At 38.6% G+C, this 25,654-nt stretch overlaps 1 protein-coding gene and 1 long non-coding RNA gene across 8 annotated transcripts in view; one reads left to right on the top strand and one right to left on the bottom strand.

The window, feature by feature from the left end:
• The window catches only part of KIF25 (kinesin family member 25), a 41,090-nt gene that overhangs the window by 5,722 nt on the left and 9,714 nt on the right, over positions 1-25,654 (bottom strand). For all 6 annotated transcript variants that reach the window (XM_039569051.1, XM_039569052.1, XM_039569053.1 and 3 more), the window contains 8 exons: positions 23,780-23,883; positions 22,470-22,558; positions 20,903-20,945; positions 17,053-17,120; positions 12,008-12,082; positions 7,525-7,674; positions 6,276-6,452; positions 1,079-1,230 (listed from right to left, as the gene is read on the bottom strand). In XM_039569051.1, the coding sequence (XP_039424985.1) occupies positions 1,079-1,230; positions 6,276-6,452; positions 7,525-7,674; positions 12,008-12,082; positions 17,053-17,120; positions 20,903-20,945; positions 22,470-22,558; positions 23,780-23,883 (858 nt within the window). The remainder of the gene's footprint in view (positions 1-1,078; positions 1,231-6,275; positions 6,453-7,524; positions 7,675-12,007; positions 12,083-17,052; positions 17,121-20,902; positions 20,946-22,469; positions 22,559-23,779; positions 23,884-25,654) is intronic.
• On the top strand, positions 87-6,281 carry LOC104684333. 2 transcript variants are annotated; one of them, XR_750935.4, is made up of 4 exons: positions 87-243; positions 363-480; positions 1,397-1,612; positions 5,971-6,281. It is a non-coding gene; the product is annotated as an uncharacterized LOC104684333 (long non-coding RNA). The 2 variants fall into 2 exon arrangements; XR_750934.4 differs by lacking the exon at positions 5,971-6,281 and having other exon boundaries at positions 1,397-4,559.

Here is a 25,654-nt window from a genome sequence, read left to right as displayed (position 1 = left end):
TCAACAACAATTAGACATTTCTGTGGAGCTTTGCTGCCAGGCAACCGGCACAGTGGGGTGGCTGCACTTTGAAGTGGCAAAGGGAATTCTGGACTAGACAAGATGGCTGCTGTGCTAATGGTGCAAACTCTGAGTGTAGAAAAGTACCATCAGTCTAATTGACGAGAATCTGGAGCGAGTTAACATCAGGAATGCTGGAGCTGCAATTTGTGAAGTAACTGTGTCTTTTGGCAAGGCCCATAGGTAAGTGAGGGCACTGTTTGTTCTGCTTTGCTGATACAGTTGGTTTAATTTCTGATAGCAATCTAAGGTAAAAAAATGTTAAATATTTCCCACTTTCTAAAATCACATTGTTGTTGCAGAGTATGAAGGAGATGGGCCCACCACTCAAACAGAGAGCCTGAAATTATAACATGAGCAAAAGAAAACAAAGTTCCCCCCAGAGTCCCAAAAGGAAGTTGTTCCTCAACCAATAAACTGGTAAGTCTTGGTGTAGTAGTGAAAAGTAGAAATATCAATATTTCCATAGTAAATTAGACAAGTATTTTGTCCTTTCATACAGTAGCCTATTATTAACAGTTGAAAGGATTCTGAATTTGATGGACATTTTTGCAAGGCAGAGGGTAAAAAAATTTAATTCTTTCTCACCCAAAAGCATATGATGATCTCTAAAATTATGGTTAGCTTAACCACAAACTTTATACGACATGTAATTAGTAATTCTAAGTAATTTAACTACTTTGAGTACCTATCTTACCAAGATCTTTACTATCTTATACCTTATGACTTTCTGATAACATTATTTATTAGTTGCCTCATGCAATAAAACTTCAACAACTCTAAGTCAAGACATATAAAGAAAAGTGCTAAGATTTTATGAAACTGAAAGCAGCATTCAAACATGAAAATGGTCTGTTATTTAAGGAGATACGAAGAAGTTAGAAAAATGGAAAAGAACTGAGGGAATGTATCAAACATTGGAAAAAGGAAGAAAAAGCAACAGGAAGATCTCCCAGTCCACAGACTGTTTTTCTAAAAACAATTGGCTCTAGATGTATTTTAGTAACATTCTACTTACCAAAGTTATCTCCAAAGACAACTGTGGTTATGGTCAATGTCACTACCAGATGAGAACGAGAGGAATGGGCATGCACCAGTGTTGGGTGCGTGACTCTCAGCTGTAGGCCTTTATTGACTAGATGCAAAAATTCCGATGCATTTTTAACAGTCCTAAGAAGTAAAGAAACAGAAAGGATATTTAACTGACTTGAAGGAAAAATCACACAAGAAAGCTGACAACTTGAATGAGAATCTCAGCACTTCCACTTCCCTGCTCTTCTCCTTATACTACTCTCAGTTTTGAGCTGCACAAACAACTGTATTTTTACTTTTTCAGGTGGGATAAAGATGAAAATTCAAGACAAAAGCTGTGATGCAGCCTGAAAGTGCTGCAGAAGTGCCCTGCCAGCCTTGCAGGTCCAGAGGTACTGTAGCTCAGCTCTTGAGGCAATGGAAATTTCTGCATCTCCACACTTTGGAAGAAAAGACACAGGTTAAGACACTGCTGGAATCTCTGGTCTTACAGAAGTGGATTTGTCCAATTTATGCTAAGGTAGCTCATTTTCTTAGGTACAGAATTAGGCAAAACCCCCCAAAAATTCTCTGGGCCTCTGGAAGTCATATTTCACATTTGGAATTAAATCCAGAATCCCTGGAAAAAAGTTCAGTTCCACTGTTCAATGAGCACAGTGTCAGAATAGATAGACGTAAGTTTCTATAGACCATTTATCTCATATTATCTGTTTTCCTGTTAAAGGAAGTGCTGCAAATATGATCAATCAAAGGGCAAAGACCTAATGCACACAGTGAACTAAACACAGAAAATGAAATAAACTGGTTAGGTAAAGATTTTCCCTAGGTTTGCAATGTTTAAAACAAATGAGGTAAGAGTGCCTACCCTTTTCTTTCAGTATTGCCATCTTCAATAATCACTGAAGGTAGAACACCTAAATAATTGTTTTTAAGTGGGGCTATAAATGACGACTGCGTATCATAGCCTGGTCACTGAATGCTCTGTAACAGCACAACCATTAATAACTCTCATGACAGGCCTCAGGCTTGGTTCCACAATGCTGCAGTCAGCAAAAACAAGCATGTGTTTAGGCAAGGTCTTTATGACTTAGATTTGGCTGATTTCAGTAAAAGTCACACTGGGCAAAAGCTTATTTTATGCTAAGAGCCATACTTGAAGAGTTTGGAGACAGAAGAACAAAAGAAAACAAACTACACTCAACTAAAACAGTTTCCTCGAAAACCAGAGCAAGGGCATCTGAAGAACAGAAAAGCATTTGGCCACACCATATCTGTAGGTGCTGAGGAGAAGCGGCCACCTCAGCGCAGTTCCCTGTGTATCCAGGGCTGCGTGAGGTAAACAATCACTACAGACTTCCCCTATCAATCCCGAGCCACACATGCCGGCCTCCACTGTGACACCGCTGCCTCCGGCACCCACTGGGGATGTCTCCTGCTTGTCTGACCTGGTGCCAGCAGAGAACCAGTGGCTCTAGTTCCTACAGTCAAAGCCTCACACTGGGGTGATCTGACTATTGCCTCACGCATCCTGCCTTCCCAAGTCTTGAACTGCATCTTCCAGTGGCTAGTCAGCCAGGACTGGAAGGCCTGACAGGGAAGCAGCCTTGGCTAGGATGCAGCACCAGGCTGTCAGCTTTTGCAAACTGCTGCTGGGAGCTGGCAAAGGGTCAATGCTCCAAGCTGCTGCCCCATCCCTACATTTGCCAACTAAGACAGGGCTCAGGGTGTGCTGCCAGTGCTGGTCACCTACACTGGGAAGCTGCAGCTGGCTTTGAAGACAAGCAACATCCCCAACCCAGTGTGGCAACCTTGGCACAGTAGCTCCCCAGCAGGACTGACAGAAATAATATTTTCGTATAATCGCTACGACTTCATCGTGCTCTGTGTGCTGCACGTTCCAGGACCAGATTCTACAAAGAGAAGCCCTGTTGTGGTTACATTAAAAATTTGATGCTGAAAGTTCTCCAAAGTCAACCAAGCTATAAAAGAAGAAAGAGACTGAGGTTTTTGTGATTCAGTAAGATGAACATGTTAGCAGGAAAGAGACTACTGTACTTTAATGGATATATGGAGAAGCCAATAAGACCCAGCAGGCCAATATATTCTAGATGAAATATTATCATAAATGAGGATGTGTTTTTATTCAAAGCATGAGCTGTTTACTTTAGATTTTGGGCAGCTGGGTGGCCTCATTCAATGGTTCCCTTACTTTGTTTGGGTTTGTTTTTTCTTATTAACCTTTCTGTGTAATTATTAATATAACTTGTTTATGAATTGGACTTTTTTCGCTGCTTGCATTGTAATTGAGATACAAGTCCATATTTTTATTTATATTTGCATTAGAATTTAGTATTAACCGACTGAGATAAGTGGCTTTTAAGAGTTTTAGTTCAAGGCGCCAGGTTCCTACGCCATAAATTAAAATTTACAGAAATAAACAGAGCAGCCATTTTATTAACTAGAAGGACTAGAAGGACACATGAAAACTTATTGCAGCTCATTTTTTTTTGTCTCTATGGCACAAGTCCTGCTGCTTCTCACCTCTCCCTTCCCCAAAACCTATGAAAAGAGATGGGTCACCCACTAGCTATGCAAAGCTCCCTTGGGAAGTGGAACAGGCACTTTTCAGGAATAAAATTATGCCAGGCCAGCATCTTAGTTACTGAAATACCATAATTAAAAACTACTTGGAGGTTCTGATGAAACAGGGAAAGTTCAACTCCCATCATGCCTACACTACATGCACCCATCTTCATTTTCTAAGTTGTGTGGCTCCTTTCCTGTCTAGTCAAAGTAAAAAATTAGCTCCTCCAAGAAAGATTCAGCACACACAGGTTACGTTCTGCTCCCAGCCTTTTCAGGAGTTTTTCATTCCCTTGACAGCAGAGCCTTAGCTAGATACTAAAAGTTGGAGTAGAGTCACAGTTGGGGAAATACAGGAATAGAGACAGAGAAACCCACCAGTCAGCATAATACAGACAGAAAGGGCAAGAGGATTCATCACTTTAAGTTCCAGTCATTTTTCATACATTCCATGTTCTTATGGAGCATGCAGACTGCAATCAAGCTTGCAGAATTTCTATGGAAATTGTATTTAACCTCAAGACCAAAGAGCAGGCATACCCTAGATACAAATGTTAATCCTTCCAAGAATATTGCAGTGCTTATTATTTCATAGAAAGAAAGAAGTTCTGTAGCTCCTACAATGAAGAAAACCACTTGACAATTTCTCTGGGCTCCCACTTTTCTATGAGCAATTAAATTGCTAGAAAGTACAAATCAATAAATGTGTATCACTAGGTAGAATAAAAGTATGTTTGCACAATCCTCCAGTACATTCTTGTATTTTTATCAAGGCTTGCTGGGAATAGCATTAAACCCAGATAAACAAACTATTGGTCAGCTTATGTGACTAAGTCCCACAGGACAAAATTATTTCCACTGAGGCTGCATTTTATTTTAATTGGCATGGGATACATTTCATATCTGACTGCTAATTCCCATTGGAAAAGTAGAGATTAGACCATGACAAGAATTATTATAGAGAAGTGAAGAAAAACATCACTTTTCTCCAGAAACATAGAAAACTCTAATGCTCTTCTAAACATTTCAATAGAGCAAGATGTTCCTTTTCATAAACATTATTTACTCAAGGAGCAGGACACTTTTTAATGTTTTTAGACATCTCGATAATGCACATGCTCCCTTCTGGAATCTGTTCTCATGCTGGGTACTCATAGAGAGATGTCCAGTTTAATTCCACTGGGTACCATCACGATTCTGGTACCACTTGTACTGCTAGTCCTATTTTTTTTTTTTTTTCCTAGCTAATGCTGATTCTACTAGTGTAAGGCCTGAATAAAGGCCACAAAAATGGTGAAAGGCCTAGAGGGGAAGCCATGTGAGCAGAAGTTGAGGTCACTTGGTTTATTCAGCCTGGAGGAGACTGAGGGGAGACCTCACTGCAGCTACAACTTCCTTGTGAGGGGAAGCAGAGGCGTAGGAACCCATCTCTTCTCTTTGGTGACCTGAGGGAACAGCCTCAAGTTGTATCAGGGGAGGTTTACACTGGATATTAGGACAAGGTTCTTCACCCAGGGGGTGGCCAGATACTGGAATGTGATTCTTGGGGCTGTTCTGTGCAGGGCTATGAGTTGGACTCTACGATTTGTGAGCCCCTTCCCACTCAGGACATTCTGTGATAGCCATTACTAAAATGAAGCACCTAAAACAGATTCTCTTGTGCTAATGGATGAAATTTTATGAACACATGATTTTTAACACCTAACTACCCAGGTAAGCTTTTTATATATAACAAGAAAGCACTGTACATCTGCTTTATATGCCACACTTACATAATGCCACGAATCATTCCCATGAGTACTAGAACAAGTCTTTGTAATGCTTAGTAAGTAAAAGAAGGCATTAAAGTATAGCTGTAGCCTTAAATACCCTACCTCTTCCTACACTGTCAAATTGTGTAAATAAGGATCAAACCTGGCATGCACCGATGCTGGGAAGGTACATCTTAAAAGTGAATGGTGAGAAGCTTTGCTGCTTCTTAGGTTTTAGTTTGAAGAACCTCAATTTTCAAGACCTACAAGTTCAAATGCCAACACAACAAATCCAGCTTTAACACCTCCAGTTATGAAAACAGAATATTAAGCAATATTAAGATGAGTATTTGTATTAAAAGATCACTTAAAATCTTATTATAATTTTTTTAACTCTAACCCATAAAGGGAGAGCTAAAACCCAACAGCTGCTTAAAAATTTGCAACTGGTACATAAATTTCTATTATAATCTGTAAATTTTATAATTCAGTAAGACTGGATGGAAAGTGCTTTGTGACTGGATTATCTCTTCTTCTTCTACAGCTGACAAGATGCCCTAGATCCAGCAACAACAAAATATGCAGCAATCTTCAGGCATTCTGAGTGAAAGGCACATTATACTCCTTAAAACAGGAGTATAATGCAAAGTAATTGTACAGTTATTTCTGGGAAGTATTTTGACATTTGCAGCCAACAGCAATCTAATAGACTGAGCTAACAGAAACAGAACTGTTCTTTTACATATGGTAAGAACTCATTATTTAGAAGCAATCTGGTGCCAATAATGCAGCTTTGTGACAGCTCTTCATGGCATTAACACCAATGGTAGGAACAAGCCATGTACTTACTCATGCGTCAGCAATGGCACATCGCTCTTCCCTTCTCTGGTTGTGACAACATCACGTTTGATGCCAAATGCTTTTCCATAACTGTCTTTGGCCAGAAGATCAAAAATTTCATTATTATACACTTCTACAACAGAAACCTCAACCCAGTAACTTCCTTGGGGCTTTTCTGAAATAAGCCTGGCAAATAAAAAAAAAAAAAAGAAAAAAAATTGAAGAAAGCCCAAAAATGTTGAAGTCCAACCCCAAATGAACAATCTGTAAATAGAGATCTATTATTTAATTGTAATATAATTACAATCTGATAAAGTGTTTACTAAGTATCTGCAGCCATGGATTTGCCTCATCCATATGTTAATGTTAACTTGAAGAATCAGAATATACAGTTTATTTATACATGAAGAAGTAAATAGAATTTAATTTCCCAAACAGCTGTGCCAGCTTGTTTTTTTTCCACTAGCCTCCCACCTCATGATTTTTTTTATACCATTTCTCTGCTGGCAGTTATTGCACTCAGAACTCCGAGTATAAAATCTGGCAGAGTGCAAGCAGTGAACAGACAGAGATGGCAAACTATATCTGTAAGAAGTTATCTGTTCACAGCCTCAGAAAACCCACAAATTAAGGGCTTCTCTATTCAGGAGAGTATTCAGAGTTAGACAGTTATTCTCATACAAAATTGGTTCTTTGATTTATCTTATACCCTTCTCCAAAAGAAACAGGCTTAGCTGGAAAAACTTCTAATGGCTCTTCTACTGTAACATAGGAGCATATCAGTTCAATCCTGTATTAGGTTCAACTATAAAAATCTAAGAACTCTTAAAACAAGAACAGACTGTAGTTAAAAATTCTACTATTGTTCTTCCTTGGGACTGGCTTCTAATTTAAATCTTCTTCATGTATTCCAATTGTCAATTCTCACAAAACTTTTAGGAACTTAATAGTCTTTTGGACTCCCACAACTATGGTTAAAATATTTTCAGAAGTTTAATTAAGAGTCTGAAAGCCAGATGGACAGATAACACACAGTAAAACTGCATAATCTTATTGTCTTAGAAAATCAGATTAAGCAGGAGAAAGACTAGAAACCTGTATAAAGCCTCAAATATCAAATGGTGGTCAGAGAAGCTATAAATATTAACCATTGTGAAGCTGAAATCTATAATGATAAATACATTACAAACATTATTTCACCCTTTCTATACAGTTTAAAGTGACTGCCACTGACAGCAAACCTTTACTTCATTTTTACCTGAACACTTCTTGGGTAGCTCGGGGAATAATTCCAAGTTCTGATTCCTCTTCTATGGAGAATGCTAAGTTCCCCTCTAACTGTGGTCCCAACATTGTGTATGTCTTCCCACTTCCAGTTTGCCCATAAGCCATGATACACACATTGTACCTGAAAAACAGAAGTGCTGTAATATATTTTACCATTACCAAATGTGTCTGTTAGGTGGCAAGTCAAACTCCAAACAATTTGGGAACACAAACTTAAACAAGAAAATAAATACACTGCCCCTGATTTCTTTCTGCAGGTCTCAAAGTCTGACAGTAATTACTGTTCATAACATGACCTAAACAGATTTTATTTTTTAAGCAGAGTTGAAGGGATGCTTCTAAGAAGACGTTTAAGGGATCCTTAGCTTGGAATGACTGATGCTGTTAGACCTCCTCGCCTGCCCAACTTCCAGCTTGTGCACTACTGAGCTGCTTGTTAATCAGCTCCTGAAACACTGCAGTTTACAGCATAGCATTTTAAAGTAAACCATTGATGGGCTTGATTTGTGTTACAGTGCTGTGCTGCAAACCCCACTGCACTTGTATCTTAACAGCTGGGAACTCTTCATCTCTCATAGCCTTTTTCAGGCAGGCTCATCAGTCATAGCCTTCAGTCAGAGAAGACAGCCCCCTAAGAATAGGAGGCACAAATTTTAAACCAACAGCACCAGTTCAGAATGAGCATGCACACAACGACCACTCTGGAACAAAGGTGGCAGGAACTGCTCTGATAAGGACAAGTAGAAAATGAAAATGTACAGTGTCAGTGCAGAGGAACAGGAACCTGTGAAACATCATCTTCTGAAGCAGACAAGTAAATATGTCTAATGAACAGAACTCTGAAAAAGCCTCTTTCACTGCGCTGAAAATAATAACAGAAAAAGAATTGTTCACAGCTGTGAGCACTGTTGTGGTCTGTGCCACAGGGATCTGAACTGAGACGTATGAATCCTATTTAGAAAGTGTGTTACTAACACAATCAGATCAAAGTCAACATCTTAAGCAAAGTAAGTGGTTGGACACAGACACATCCAGCCACAGTACTGCTTTGTATGGAGGACCAACACTGTGTTGTGCAGCTGAAGTTTTGCCCCTTCTTGGCTGTGCCTGCTCTGCTGCCCCTGCCAGCACCTCGATGTTGAACACAGTACTGTGCCAGCAAAACCCTTGGAAGACATGCAGTTATGCTGATAGGACTGTCCTATCCCTGGACTATCTTGTTTGTTCGGAGATACGACATTAGCAGAACCTTCATGCACGAGGAGTGCTTCACAGTTTGCAGAAACATCTGCTCTACTAGAGAGCTGCAAGAATGGGCTTGCTCCTCTTCTGCCAGAGAATAAAATTTCACTGCCTAAACTACCTCTGCTGTGGGCAGACCTGAAAAAGCTGCTTTTGATTATCTGATGTTTTTCCTCGTATCAAAAATGTAGTTTCAATCCCATACCAGCATATTTCAATGAAGACCCCTCATCTAATTATTTTAAATGTACAGTTTCAAGTAATGAAATACTTATATGGCATTTCAGTGATTTTTTGCATATTAAACATGCCTAGAAGCAGTTATTTCAGGAGGATTATTTTGAAAACTTTCCTTGTTAGAAACAAATGTGGGCTGATAAGCCACATGGAAAATACCCGAGTACCCTTTCTGGGAATGTGAAGTCAAAGTTGCAGTCAATGAATCTATAGTAAGGTCCCTCCAGATTTTAGCATGAACTGCAGAGTATAGAACAGAAGTCTAGTCATAGATTTGATGAAGTAAAGGAGATAACTGAAAACAAAGAGCACTACAGTAAAATGAAATGTGATAGAAATTAGGGCTGTAAATCTGAAATGAGGGATTTCTTGAAATATTCACTGCTGACATAACTCAGTAGAAAAGCTCATGCTAATTTTGGTAGTTTTTAGCTAGACTAACAATGAGTAATTTTCACAGTTCCACCCCTCATGCACACCGCCTGGCCAGCCTGTACCTTACTGAGACTTCTAGCCCTATTTCAAAGTTAAACAGATCTTTGGAACCAAAAAGGGAGCCAGATGTTTGCAAGTGGTCATTTTCCTTGGGAAAAACAGAATTAGTCTTCTTAAAAGTCTCTCCTAAAGGACTTTCCTATAGTCGAGCTATTCAAATTTTCCTTAATTGCTGCTTGCTGTAAGACAGGAAGAATCCTGGACAAAATAGTTCTGACAAGATGCAGATGATATGATTAGAAGTTAAGTGGGCAGAGGATTGTAACATTGAAGACAGAGATGCAAATCAGGTATCAGTCAGTGGTAACTTCTCTGCCAAAGCCAAAACAGTGTTTCAGTCAGCCCAAATGAGCTAAAACTGGCCAAAGCAGTATCATATCTAAGTAGGTATGGGAGATAATGAATTGTTGGGGGATTCAATAGGAAGACAAGAAGCAGATTACTTTATATTTACCCATATAATAATAGTTATTTATTATAGTTTACTTCATTGGTGTTCTAGCTCCAGCATAAAGATTTCAAATAGAGAAGTCTGAAGATTTTTGACTATGATTCACCCATGTGCCCTGATATTCTTCCTTCCCCACTTTGTTTATTATTATATGTAACAGTTATATTCTTGCTTAGAAAAGTTCTCATCATCAAGCAAAAATACCAATAGTGTTGTAGCACTTCTCTCCAGAAAAGAGTGCAGGTGTTCACTCTAGCAAAGTGACCCCTAGGAGAGAACACTGTTAAAGGAAATGAAAGAAGCAGAAATTTATTCTTTAAACAAACAAGTTGGATTCTTCAATGCTGTAAAGAAAAGAAAAGTTATCTTACTCCTTGTTGGCCCTGTATGGCTCACGGTAAACTTTGAAACCTGCTATACTTTGTCTGTTTTACATATGAAACAATCTTTTCTTCCTGCATATTTATACTGAAAAATGAAACAATCCCTTGAGAAAGAAAAACATAGAAAAAAATAAGGAAAAGGAGAGAACACTCCCTTCTACTCAAGCTAGAAGTTGTTACAGACCACTTTGGAACCAAGACTAAAACAATCAGGAGCAGCAAAGAGGTTCAGTGTTCAGACTAAGCATGTCTGTTTCCCATTTACAGTGGGAAGGCTGCTGTGCTCAAATGCACAGACTTGCCTTTCCTGAGAATCTGCTTCTGTTTAAACAGCACTTCTGGAAGAACAAGACAGGTCTTTTGTTTTCAATAACAGAACATTTCCTAACTGAATACAAAAATCTTAGCTTTTAGGACAGGATTCTCCCCATCTAAAAATTAGGAGTGGGAAGTACAGCAGATCAAGGTACAGATCACATAGGTCTGAAGACACTTAAGGATGTATTGAACCAAGGCAAAATTATCGTTGCAAAAGAAAAAGTAGGGAGAGAAAGCAGTAGTATAAAGACTTCTTTAAAATCCTGCAACCTGGTGGTCCCTAGATTGCTCAGCTAAAGAAACTGTGGTTACTTATCACTGGTAAACAAGAACAATGCAATCTATGACTTCCCTCAGCCAGGGAGCCCTTGGGGGCCCCTCTGTGGCATAAGGAATTCCCAATATTCACAGAATCTTTAGATACCTCTTCTAGGACGCTTTTAAGAAAAGGAGCCTTGGAAACTTCAGTGCACAAGCTTCTGGGAACAAGGATTGCCACTGTTCAACTATGCCACTGTGGATGGAAAGGGACTGTCTTTTCCTCTACAGGGAGGGAAAGGTCCATGACAGCCCTACCATATAATTAAGTGGTATTGGAACAGGGATGAAAAGGAGCAGAAAGGAAGTTATGTATAAATCTCAGTTCAAGCCTCAAGGATTATAACAATATGCACTTCAAAGCTTCTTTGCAAGAGTAGCTTAAGTTGGCTCAGGACTTATGAAAAATCACACTTTATGAGCTTCAGTAGCTAGAAGTAACTTCATGTATTTGTTAGTGCTTGGTACTGATCAGTTTTGTATTCAAACCAGAATTCAGTTTTACCCCAGTGCCTGAAGGAGCAGTAGAATGACTGAGAATGCTCAGTTCTGGTTCAACCAGGAATTGATCCCACCACCTCCTATGGCCTGTGCTGGACACAAAACCAGGACAGCCTTTTGCATTAAACACAGTGTTCACAGTGAACACACTGTTGAAAAAGATGTATCATACAATGTCTGCAAAAGTTACAAAACATAACCTACAAGAATATGAAGAAAAAGAGACAACATCCTCCATTAGAAGCATCAGTTCAACAGAAGATCAGAGGAAAAAACTGGGGTTTTCTTATTTTTACAAATTTGTCTCTTCTGCTAAATTTTGCAAACCATTTTTTCACTGTTTATACAGGGAAACAACATTTACTTGGGGCTGAGTAGAAAGAAAACAGGAAAATGGAACTGCAAAGCCACAAAACTTGACTAGATCACCACTATTAAGTGGGTTTTTTTTAACTGATAGATTTCAGTACGTTCAGCTCTAGCTTTCTTATTGCAACCTTTTAACTTACCCATCCAGGAGAGATGTTAGCAAAGGGGCCACATCTGCAAATACTGCATCTTGAGACTCTAAATCATTGTAAACTCTGAGGAACAAAGTGCAATGATTAACCAAAGAAAAAATAAAAATGTTGTCACAAGAACACAGACTATAGGAACTGTAGGCCAGTGACATGAAACTTGGGACCTGCTGACATTTCTGTGTCAAGAGAACTGAAAATTAGAACTCCGAAGTTCTCACTACATTTTGGGAGCAGCTGTTGTTGTGTTTTGGAGCGAACAACCCATAGGTGTACACTTGTGGATTTCTGACCTCATCCTAAACCTCCTGCCTGCCTCTCTGGCCACAGAGTCCTTTTTTAGGCTGTACTGGATCCCTATTACTTTTTCCCACCTACTAGAATGTGAAATATCCCTGCTGCCTGGACCTCCTTTGTATCACGTTATAGAAGATGGTGGTCAGTCAAGTCGTACTGCCCTTTAGATGTGGGTAAAGTTCAGGGGGGAAAAAAAGAGGCATGGAGGCTGCAAACTTGCTGAGGACTTGTCTCAGAAGACTCAGTGGCAAAGCAGAAATCAGAATGCTCCTGAAGGCATGTTTAAGGATGCACTGTCAACCAAAGGTACTTCCACCCCCACCCCTGATGAACTACCTACTCTGAAATCAACACTTCTCACTCAAGGGAAGACTTTCTTTTACATAATGACGTGGAGTGCAGGCCTATTTTTAAACAGAATAGAAGACAAGTAAATTGCATGAGTTATTCCACCTCTTAGAAAAGAGCAATAACAGTTCAATACTTGGGCTAAAATGATGTCTGAAACAACTCCATATGTTTTTTGAATGCAAGGAGAAAAAAAAACAAACAACCGTTATCTTCAAAGAAATCTTTCCTCCAACCCTTTCAGGTTTGTACAACATAAAATCAAGACCTGAAAACAGGAAATCATCCGGGAGAGGAAATTCTGATCATAAAACGTGGATATCCTAACTTGTTCATTTCTTCTGCAGCACACCAAAAATGTATCCTCCCCAAGATTACAGCCTGCAGCACCCATGTTTATACAAGATGAAGAGAATCTAAAACATGAATGTCATTACCCACAGTTAAATACTTGAGGTATGAATGCTTATCTTTTGAAAAGGTTTCCTTTTCTGGTATCTTTCTGTGGTGATTTTTTTCTTTTGGTCTAGCTCTGTTTTCCAAAAGGTGATATATGTTCTTTATAGCTCACAGCAAAAGGGCTAATTAGAAACAGGAATTTTGGTAGCATAACCATTACAAAGCATAGACACTTCTCTGTGTATACAGTACACCAGCACACTTCACTCAACAGCATCCCAGAGACTGTACAGGATACTACAAGGTTAACTGAATGAAGACAAAGCGTACTCTTCAGCATTTACTCAAACCTCTTTGTATATCTGACCATGATCTGTCTGCTATACTCTATAAACTGCACAAATAGAGTTTTTGTATTCATGCTCTCCACAAACAAGATTGTACAGAGGGATCACTGATAAATGGATACAGAATTGGAGCCAATGCACTGAATTCAGCATTTTTCCTGACAACAGCCAGAGGAAGGAGCAAGAAACAATATGGTAGCCAGAGACACAATAATTCATGTCTGTGCCTTATCCTAATCCTTAAAAGTTGTATACTGGCCTCAAAACTGAAATATGAGTTGAATCTCTGTTTCAAAAAAAATATTATTAGAATTAGCATTCAGGGTTTTTTTGCATCTTGCTGAATTCTTGGCCCGGAGCAACATCCTGTGGCAACGTTTTCCACAGACTAATTGTAAGCTGCATGAAAATGTACTCTCTTTAATAAGAAACGGAGCACTTGTCTGGCTTGACAGACAAATACTGCTTGTTGCTATTCCACTGATGTGCCATCACAGTGCACTGAGAAACCAACAAATATGCAGGGATGTGGCACAGTTTGGACCAGGAAGACACAGGCACTGAATACTCTGTCCCTGCTTTGCATGCACATGAGCATATGCTTCAGTAAACTTTGCACATCAAATCTTCAAGGTCAATATAAAAGAGCAAAAGCACTTCCAAACACTCTTCTCTGCTTCATCTACCATCTGCAATTGATGAAATTTTCATTAGCACCCAGTCTTCCATCTTAACCTCCATCTGAGGTCTCTAACTCAGTATGTGTTGAAATATTTTTTCTTCACACATCAAAACATCTCAGAGCTACTACATACATTTTAAAAAAGCAAAAAGAAAAAAATACTTAGGTATTTTAAAGATTAAAACATTCACAGTTGATGACTTTTGTTGCCTAAAAAAACAAACACAACCCGGGCTAGAATCAATCAGTCTTAGCAGTTAATTTGCACAGCAAAGTAGAATCACAGAATCAATTAGCTTGGAGAAGACCTCCAGAGCCATCAAGTCCAACTTTTGACTGAACGCCACCTTGTCAACTAACCCATAGCAGTAGGTGTCACCTCCAGTCACTTCTTGAACACTTCCAGGGATGGTGACTCCACCACCTCCCTGGGCAGTCCCTTCCAGTGCTTAAGCACCCTTTCTGTGAAGAAAATCTTCCTGACATCCAACCTGAACACAGGTTGGACACACACCTAAGCCCTAGTGCAGATGAGGCCATTTCTTCCAAGTACAGCCACAGCTGGTGTCAGTACAGCCATGTCAGGGTCAGGCTCCAGTAGCTGATCTGAGGAAAGGCGCTGGCTTCCATGTTACAGTAACTACTCAAATATTTACTCAGCTTCCTAAAGGGGTTTTACTGCCACTACTTAGCTGCTGTGGTTCAAACGCTATCCATACTGAAATAAAGTGGTTTAAAGTAGTCTTGAACTAGTTTATGCTACACTGTAACCACAGCCTTGGCTGAAGCATGGACACCCACTTCATTAGCTCTCTGAAACCATGAAAGATGCTGCAAATCCAAAGAGTCTCTTTCTAAAACCCCATGTATTTTTACCAGAAGGATAGATTTGTCCCTGTGTAATGATTAATGTGAATCTCACATTGAAAATTCTGAGCTTCCTTTTTATTTTGCTAACGATTTGCCAATAAAATTATAAAAGCATAACATGCTGAAAGCTGGAATTTTCTTCCTGAGCTGAAATCAAATATTTTGACATTTATTAGTTCCATAAAATGTTGCTAAAAAAATAAACATTTTAGAGTTCATACGAACCATATGCTTTTCTGTTTATAAAAAAATAGCTGTACTGGGACACTAGAAAAACATTCCTGGAGAACTGCATTCTTTGGGGGATTTACATTTTTTTAACCCTTTTCCTGATTACCAGGATCTACACCACGTTTCCAGAATCACACCACCTCTGGAGTTCTGTGTCAATACCATTAACTGTGCTGCTCTACAGAGTTGAATTCCAGCATTATTCTGTGTTTACTTCAACTGTTATGGCTGGGTTAGGTACAGCTGAAGAGTGAAAAGAATTACTTTGAGCAGCTTAAAAGACATGTGAGGGGGCCTTGTACCCTAAGAGATCTCATATGCCTCAAATCAAAGGACTCCTATAACCTACGGGATCAGTAAAGCTTTCCCAAGATCTGCATTATCTCAGGATTTTTCAGGTGATTGACGGCCTACAGGACAGTAATCCCCATTCTCCTGTGAGTAGAAAACTGCAGCACTTTAGAAGGACTCCTTGAGGAAAGGGTCAATGACTAATAATGTTTAGCAAACCTACAGGATTTTCAGCTGAACAGGCTCAGACATTAAGTTTAAACCAGGACAGATAATTCACATTGGGTATATCTGACTTTAAATCAAGTTTTGCCTTCAAGCATGGAAACATAAAATCATCCTCTTGTATTCCGTTTCCAGAGTGTTTTGGAGCATGGTTCAGAGCAGGCAGCCTCCTGAGTCATCGCAATATATAGATGCAAAGTTTGCACTAGAAAGAGGCATTGGGGTAAAATTTTGTATTTCTCTGTTTACAGAGTTCTCACTGTACTATTTAAAAGGAATGAATACTCCTTTTTTCAGAGGTCCAGGTCAGCACCTGTTTCGAAAGAACAGAAGGCACCCTTCAGCCTGACTCCCAGCAGTTTTCTGTCTCACTGACGGAAACCATCAGTGACTCTGGTGTCCCATTAAAGCCCTTATCACACATGGTGCTTTCAAAATCCGATTAGTCTCTGTGGATTTTTGAGCATCTAATATGGAAAGCAGTCATACTGTAGCCTTTCCTTTGGGGAGCACTGATTCCCATGTCACTGCTCTGCCTTGCTGCTTATGGTCAGGCTGTTGAACATCAACTCATACTAGTGCTCAGTCCAGGTCCTGCCACAGTCATGCTCTATGTCTAATGCTGAAATCATGAAATCCACCTCAATTCATAGAATCATTGAATTGTCTGGCTTTTAATGAACCTTTAAAGGTCTCCTAGTCCAATCCCCCTGCAACGAGCTGGGACATCAACTAGATCAGGTTACTCAGAGTCCCATCCCACCTGACCTCAGATGTTTCCAGGAAGCTGATATCTAGTCCCTCTCTGGGAAACCTATTCCAGTGTTTCACCACATTCATAGTGAAAATATTCTTCCTTATATCTAGTCTCAGTTGACCCTCTTTCAGTTTAAAACCATTACCTCTGTTCCTATTGCAACAGGCCCTACTAAAAAGTTTGGCCCCATTTTCTTATGAGCTCGCTTTAAGTACTCAAAGGTAGACAACACTTCCTTACCTTTAAAACATTCTGCTACCTTGCAACATGTTGTGAGGATCACAACAGCTACTCAGATTGTTAAACGAGTCATGTAAGTCTCTATACAGGTTTAAACTTAGCCATATCAGTAGTCTTTGCTGAGAGGGAAAACTGATATCTATTGCCTGAAATGGATTATTCTGTCCTGGGAAGAATATAATTATCACACTAAAAAAACCTCAAGAATTCTCCCCCCCACCTCCACCACTCAAAAAACCCAACCAAAAAGAGCATTACCCTCTAGCTAATGCCTACTAAAAAAATTAGTCTTCACTATACAAATCCTCCAGCAATTCAGATTTCCAGATTGCTACACAGGACTACCCACCTCTCAAACTGGAATGTCTTGTTTACTGAGGCATGACCAGGACGGCTACATTTGACAAGGACAGTTTCCTAAGAGAAAAAAGCAAATTACTGACTGTTAGTATCACAGGCACAGACAGAAAAGCAAATATGCATCAATTCTGTATCAGGAGACAGCTTTAAGGATCAGGAAGCCCAAGGCCCTTCTCCAGCAGTCGCCAATACACAAGGCTTTAGAGCCTGTAGAATGCAGTGAACTTGCAAAACCATAAGAAAGGCTCTCAAAACCCATTCAAGTTATTAAACAACAACCAACACAAAACATGCACTTAAGTTCAAGAGAAAGATCCAAACCCTTACCTGAACTTTCTTTGTACCTAGAAAGTCATAAGCAAGTAAACACAAGCTCCCCAGCTGCCACCACTGGCACAAAAAAATTGCAAAGAAGAATTCTTTTTTTAATTGTTGGGAAAATTTTCACTGTAAAAGTGCACTGAAAAGTGCCTTTTCAGATTGATTTCATACATAGCTATGTCTAGAACTAAGCAGATGTGCATTTCATTAAATAACATGCTAGTCCACAACTAAGAGAAAGAGCTGCACCACCACAATCCATAGAATTCCATGAGTTTTGAGTAGAATTTACTTTCCAGATGAGTTATATGATAACTTTGTAAGTCTGACAAATATGTAAGCAGCTCTCTAAACTATTACCAGAGTACAATCACAGCAGTCTGACGTGGATTCTGTAGCAAATTCTGTGCTCTTCTGCTCCTCATGGCAAATGTTGGTTAATTGCCGAGAAAAGCAAAGAAAAAAGATGGGGGGAGGGCTCAACAATTTGGGTGGAAGCTCTCCAGCACACAAAATACTTCATCAATTCAAGGAGATTTTCTAGCTTACTAACCTGTGGTTACATTACTGCATTTGATGGGAGTGCTGAAACTCCTAATGTGCTTCCAACAAGTAGCCTTGGAGTGCTGAACTAGCGGCCTTCAAATAAGTATTGCCACAGACTAAAGTTATAAAGAGCTGAGCAAATAATAATCACATATCAGTATGTCCAGCATGCAAAAGGCTAATAAACATCAAATTTCTTCCTTTGAGTTTACGAGTACTTCTACTTCTGGAGAAAAGAAATGTATCATTATCAAACTAATGATGACAAAACACTTACTCTACAGAATGAAAACTATGTTACCCACCCCAGTACTGGCAAATTTAGCTGAGAACAGATGTCAGTACAACCCTGCTACAAAATGGCCTGACACAAAATTCTAATAGGATTGGTAATCAACAGGTTCTGGGGCAAGGGAAAAGGAAAAAAACTGAAAAGGATAGAGAATGATGGAACACATTTCTGATTCAGATATCAAATTTAGTTGTAAACCAGCTTTCTCTAAGGTGAGAAACGAGACAGAAAAACCTCTATTTGCATAACATAGAAACAAAAGAATTGACTGTTAATAGGCAGAAGTTTCACATAAGCATTTGTAATGACCACGTCCAGTCTGGTTTTGAATATCTCTAATATTTGGAGAGCCAAACCCTCTCTTGGCAACCTGTGCAGTGTTTGACTACCCTCACAGCTTCTTCTCATGTTTAGGCTGTATTTCAGATCGCACTCATTCCCCCTTGGGCTGTCATCACCAGGAAGAGTCTATGCATTCAGTACCTCCTCACCTGCTCATTTTCTCTGATACTGACAATACCAGCACTGCTCAGTGTCCTAATCTGTGTGGAGTGGTTCAACCTGATGTGTGGCGTGTACTCACTCTCCACAGTTATTGCACAACAAATTTCAGAAGAAAGACTCACACAGAGGTTAATGTTATATTGAGGAGCTGAGCATGCACAGGACAGCAAAAAGAAAACTTCAAAAATCTCCAAGTAACTCAAAAACTGAAAGGAAATACTTTTCCATACATCTAGTAAAACTTTAAGCCTTCTTTAGACTTAAAATCAGAATAATGATTTTCTAGACAAGATGAGCAAGATCAGAAAAGAGATCATGTGTCTTAAGAATGATATGAATCTCTAAACAAACAAAAGAAAAAACACTCAAAGACTAAATGGAAGTCATGTTGTCTCCATGGATCTGGTTCTCAAATGTGCTGCTTTCTAACACAATCATGGCAAATAACTGCCTGGTTATGTTACACACAAAGTATTTTCAGGAAAAAAATCTTGAGAGACAGTCATGATCTAAAAAGCAAAACAAATAAACTCAGCACCTTTACCACAGACAGTCTTCCTTCACCTTGATCTAAAATTTCCTTTAAATCATTGTCTGGGAAATGGTTGTTTTCAGAAATATAATCTTTGACTGTGTTGCAACTAAAAGCTCAATAACAAGTCAAGCCCCATATTTTAATCTGAAAATTGCACATTTATCGTAGCCACAAGCATAACAGCTTCAGTTGTTAATAGCAAAATAAATAGGCAATAAACATTTTTTTTTCCTTTACTTTTGTAAGATTAGTCTAAATTGAGTGTTTCTTGTAAGAAGGATTCTTGCAACAATATTTTTTTCTTAAAGAAAGATAAATTCATATTAAGAATCTAATATAAAGACTTCAGGTATTTGACCAAAACTGGAAAGTATTTTAACTAAATAAATGTCAAGGCAAACCAATAAAACATTTGAAGCCTATGTTGTGTTTTCCAATACCAGGAAGTTAATATTTTGCAAATTTCATTTCTCAATCAAGCCTGTGCTTATATTTATATTCCTGAAATATTTCATACGATTAGCATATTGAAGGTCACTCTTTCATACAAAGTAAAATTCATAAATTGGCATAAACAAGCAGACAAGCCTTGCCTGTAAACATATAGATACTGTAATACATCAGATATCTATATGAAATAATCCAAAACCCAAATATTGGCAAATTTCATCCTTGTGCAATAAAATTTAACAGGTCAGAAATGGTTGTAGCATTTTATAGTACAACAAATGTGTCAGGATATCCAGAATACAATGTCTACCATTACAGATCCCTGTTTTTTATCTCCTGACATATTTACTCTTTCTTCATCTCTTCATGTGCTCCATTAGTTACCTAATTGCACATATATATATAGATATAGATATGGATATATATAATTATCCACATTATGAAAGTGGTATCTGCCTAATGAAACTATAATCTGGGAGATTTAAATGCATAACATACTTCCAGTCACTTCAGCAATATTTTAAGCACTACACTATAAAAGAGAATTTGGCTCATCACCATGTAAGTAACAGTGAGCAGCCAACTAAGAACTATGGGACCTAAGAAAATTAAAACCCAAGTTAATACTTTGACCTTAGCTCACACTACTGTGCCTTTTTAAATTTTATATCTTGGTAATGGCCTCAATTAATGCTGGAACGTCATTTGGATTTGCAGCCTCAATGACCATGCCTGCTCCGATGGATCTAAGCCAGGATACTTTAACATGCTTGACTGCAGCACCACAGAGGCTGCTGTGCTTCATGAGGTATCATATTTCTGCCCTAATGCATTGGCTGTGTTGCAATAGTAAAATTTGAAGAAAGCCTGACATAACTTTAGAAATAGCTACAGCACATACAAGGGGCTCAAAGGGACTGACTGCAGGAAGTCAGCAGCAGTTTGACTGCTGCAAACATTCAACCTCCAGTCAAAGGATGGCTGCACCAGCAGCAGCTCTAAGCTATTACCCCTACAAAGAGTCAGGATGAAAATAGCACAAACCACCTGCTATTGCACCCATGGATAATCAAATCTGAGCACCACCTGACCTTGTTGGGGTTTTTTTTAAACTCATGATTCTCATGCCCCTCTTGTTTCTTCTTCTAGTATTTACCAATGTGCTTTTGAATTCCACCCTCAAATACTCACATCATCAGCTGCATATGCCGCTTTTTCTGAAAAGTTTCTTTGCCTGTAAGGGAAGAAAAAAGCACCAATAGGGGAAAAATAGGTACCTTTCAAACCATAAGTGTTCCACTTAGCTGAGGAAAACCAATGTTTAAAGTGTCTGTGAACTACACATTGTCTGAAGAGTACCTTTCAGAATTGCCACTATTATTGTACCCTATGTACATACTAACACCACAGTTAATTGTGAATAAAAAACAAATTAAAGTGCAATCAAGCAAAATAATCTGCTTTAGAAAGGGCATTCAGAACAAACCAAATTAAGAAGAATTCACATGCAAGCCATTCTATTATTTTGAGATTGTTGCATGAGCTTGTAACAAGAAGCTTTCACTTTAGAACATTAAAGCAAAAAACACCCTCTTTTTCAAGATCCCTGATCTTGAATCCATGATTAGTCCGAACACTGACTGGGATTACTGAGGTGTATAAATCTATTTATGTGTGAGAGTTTTTGGGGAATCAGTCCATAGCTTTACAGATAAATTTTATTTAAATTACTTTCTATTGCCTTAAGAACTCTTGACAATTATTTGTTCACCCCAGTCCATCCTGTTTTACACTGCAAGTCAGCACCTGATTGCACTATTTCATATGGCAACAAAAAAAGGGAGTGGGTTCCTCCCCAGGTATCCCAAGCACAGGCTAATGCAAGTGTCAACTTCAGGCTTCTTGAAATACCTTGTCTGTTATTTTTGATGTTGTTTTAATTAAAACAATCTTTTTTTTTCTTTTTTTTTTTTTTGCAAGATTTGCCAAAAATTGAAACTTTAAAACACTGAATGTACTCTTTTAAAATTACCAGGCAGTAAAAGTAAAATAAAGCCCCAAATCAGCTATTTACTGATAAAGCAAATGATAACATTACTGGTTTCTAGCCACCCACCTAGTTTTCCCCTTCTTTCTTTCTTTCTTTGTATACACTTCAATCCCTATTTTCTTTCATGTTAGTCATCTATGGAGAATTCAGCTTTTTAAGCAGATACTTGCATCTAATCCCTCTTTCCTTTTGGATCTTGGAATGTTTTGACACGTCAGTTACAGTAAGTGTATTATAAATAAGGTATGCAGAGCCAAATTAGACTGAAATAGAATTACCAATGTTTGTGCAGCCAGCCAATGTGTTCTATAGCATCACAAAACAATTGTAACGCTGAGTGTGTTTCTCTACCCACGACTTCTGGCAGCTGTTACATTACTGCATCCCAGAATTTGTATAGGATAGTGAATAGAGTCTAAACTGATTGCAGCTGTGTTACTTCTGCCAAGCCAAGGATAATCCTGGCTTGGCAGAACAGCTATGGCTTTCTATTGAGGTCAACATACTTTTAGACAGGAGGATGAGATTGGCTAGAGCCAATTTAGCAGGAGAAAGAAAACAGCAATTAGTTTTTATGATACCAACATTGTCTCCCCACACACAGAAAACCAGAAAAAATCAAGGACACTGTTGTTCTCATATAAATATAACTATTGTTTTCTCTGTATTTTAAGTCAGGTAGGATCTAACACAACCAAAACAGATTACCTGTCTTGTGATACTGAATGTCCAGCAGCATCATCAAAAGGTAGCAATGGTCGAATCCTGCAGTGGACTCTGATATTTCCTCTCAGTTCCTGGGATAAGAATATTAAGCTGTTTTTAACACAAGTTACTGGAGAGGATAAATACACTGAAATTTATCAAACAGACATGAACATGTTTAAGAAAGCAGGTGTTTACCACATCATAGCCCTAGACTCTGTGGGGAGCAAAACAGAATCAAGGTAATTTGTCTTAGTAAAGTAGGAGAAAGTACTTGAGGAAGTATGAGCTCTCCAGACCACTGGAATTGTATAGCCCTCTCCAGTTCACATGGACAAAAAAAACCCCTCTTAGCCATCTTTCCCTTCCCTTCTTTTTTCTCCTTCCTCCTTACCTGAGCTTCTTCAGATACCTGTATTAACTCAATAGACAACATTACACACTCCATTTCTCTTCCACCAGTCCTGAGGAAGATGTGGAATATAAAATATGTTGTATATTTTCCTCTCCACTGTGTTCCTATATGATTAAAAAGCCAGTAGCTGATTTTTCGCTGTAGGCCATTTTAGACCAGTTTATCTCTTCCTTTTTGCTGGTGATCAGTTCTTCTCATTTTGTATGACTAAACACAGCTTGCCTATGAGGATTATTAACCACTGGAATTAACACCCCACTGCTCTGGGGAATATCCTTTCAGTAAACTGAAACGAGGCAAAATTTAGAAGGTAAGTACTTTTTAATGAAGAGCTTCATAATCCCAGGTAGGAAAACTTTTAAAAATTTTATTTGAAGGAGGCTTGTGTTTCTAAAAATCAGGTCCTAAATCAGGAAACCCAAAACTAGTCATTTGTGAAGATGGGAGAAAGAGTAAATTTAAAGTACAAATAGGAAAAAATTAATCCCAAATGAACCATCACTAATGGCTGAGCAGGTTACAGCTAGAGATATTTGGAAAAATAAAAGATGACTACTTTGCAATATCAAGTTAATAATTTTAAGAATTTTAAAACAATTTCAGAAGCTGCAAATTTAGAGAAGAGGATGAAGAAACTCAAGTTTTGTCCACTATTTAAAATAGATGCTACTCCTTAGGGCAATAGGTCACATGAGTGCATTTGGAAGATCTTGTGTAAAAAGAAAGGGGTGGGGTTTATTATAAGACAAATGTGCCTCAGCAAATAAACACATCATATATAGACAGCTGGGGGAGGTGATATACCCATGTGAAGTACATTCTTTACTTTTACTGGTGAGGAAATTATGGGAATAATTTCAACAAAATAAGCCAATTTTCTGTTATTAAACATACTTACAACTAAGCTGTTATGTAGAGCCTTCCTCTTCTGCTTTTCTTTCTCATATCTCTCTGTCACCTCTTGCAGAGACTGTTCAAGATCAAAAGCTTTTATCTGAAACACTAGAAGAAGGCAGTTTCAGAGAAATAAACTCCATGACTTTACAAAAGGAATTGTCCAGTAGCACCTCATGAAATACAGGCACAAACCTTCTCAACTTCACCAAATTTCAGTTAGGAAGGTTAGTTTCTGATTTACTAGACACCTATGAAAAATCCCATCATAGTTCTTGCTATGTGAAGCTACAAATAATTACCACAAGTGTACATGTGAAGTCTTGAAAAGCAATCAAGATCATAAGATATTTAAAGGCAGTTCAAATGTGTCAGTTTAGTTAGAGTGATGTTACCTGCCAGCGAAGCCTGAAACCTAAACTTGAAGCAGCCTGCTGCTAGCTGGGGCTGTCACTTGCAAGGCTCATACCACATCTGCAGTTATTAGACTCATGTGGGCTAACTTTACAAGAAGTTAACATGTCATTTATCCTCAGCCTCACTTACAGTGCTAGTAATCCCTTAAACAGTTACAAGGTTCGCCTTTAAGATAGGTCCATCACTCCATGAGGAATTCATAGGAAAGACCGATCATTTGAACCCTAGGGAGTCTCCTTCACAAAATGGAGAAGAGTGATATGGGTTATTACAAAAGCCTTCTAACTTCACAAATGGTTTTATTTCAGCCCAATTACATTAACACTGAGTAGGCCTAAAGCAAACATAAAGACCAGAAGACATATTATGTGACTGGCAAGCTTGTGCAAAAGCAAGCTTCTAGGAACCCCAGTGGGAAATCAAGGTCCCCAGCAACGATGTAGGGTATCGAGCAGTCAAAACCAAGGTCTGAGAGCTGAGTTAGCAGATGGCCACCAACCTCAGTGTGCTACCTTACAGAGCAAGGATCAGGCTCAGTATCTCAGCATGGTCACACAGATGATTTATTCTCTCTGGTATAGACTAAAAATCAGATAATTTCATGGGACATTTGTCTACACTAGAGATTTCTCAGATCTTTTTTGCTAATAACCAGTTGACCTCCAACCAGTTCACCTCCAACTCACAGTCTTCCTCCTCAAGTACACGCACGCAGGGGAAACATGACATTAATAGCTGGGGAATCAAAGTCTAGGAGTTTCACTATGAAAAAATCCTCTTGCATCCTGCATGTAGAGTAACACTAGCATGCTTTGGTTTGGAGAATCCCATGCAAATCTGTTACCATAAATTATCAAAAGGGCCACTTACAGTCACTGATCCCTAATCATACTGTACCTTTAAAAACACAAGGCTAGAATCCATTATTCAAGTAATCTCCATAATAAGTATCTTCATTTACAAATTTGTGTACACATTTTGAGTTACCTAAGTCTCTTAAACAAGCAGTAAGGCAAAGCAATAGATGCTGAGGGTACTCTTCCATTACTGCAGCCTTGAAAGAAAAAAAGTTTCCTAATGCATAAATTATTTCTGAAATTTTATTTTTTTCTGAAAATAGAGTTATACAGTAACAAATATAAACACTCATTTAACATTTTCCTAGTTTTCTGCTTGACATCAGATGCAAGCTATACAGGAGTTACATTTTCATCCTTAACCTAGAGGTAGACATTGTGTACATCTGTTTTAAAATACTAATAACACTCTTCATTATGCAAGAGAAGTAGTCACTACATGAATGCAGCCATTATAGACATCCCTTTTCCCCATCCTTTGCCCACTTCATTGATCTATATGGAAATTTTCTGGGAGCTGGGAACGCCAGCAGTTTTTCTGTTGAAATGTTACTGATCACGGTAACATCAGTCTAACAGTTGTGATGTCTTGCAAGCATATTCAG

The sequence above is a fragment of the Corvus cornix genome, chromosome 3 (assembly GCF_000738735.6).
Source record: "Corvus cornix cornix isolate S_Up_H32 chromosome 3, ASM73873v5, whole genome shotgun sequence".
NCBI lineage: Eukaryota > Metazoa > Chordata > Aves > Passeriformes > Corvidae > Corvus > Corvus cornix.
The sequence above is the reverse complement of the archived record's forward strand: the minus strand, read 5'-3'. Positions and strand labels throughout refer to the sequence as shown.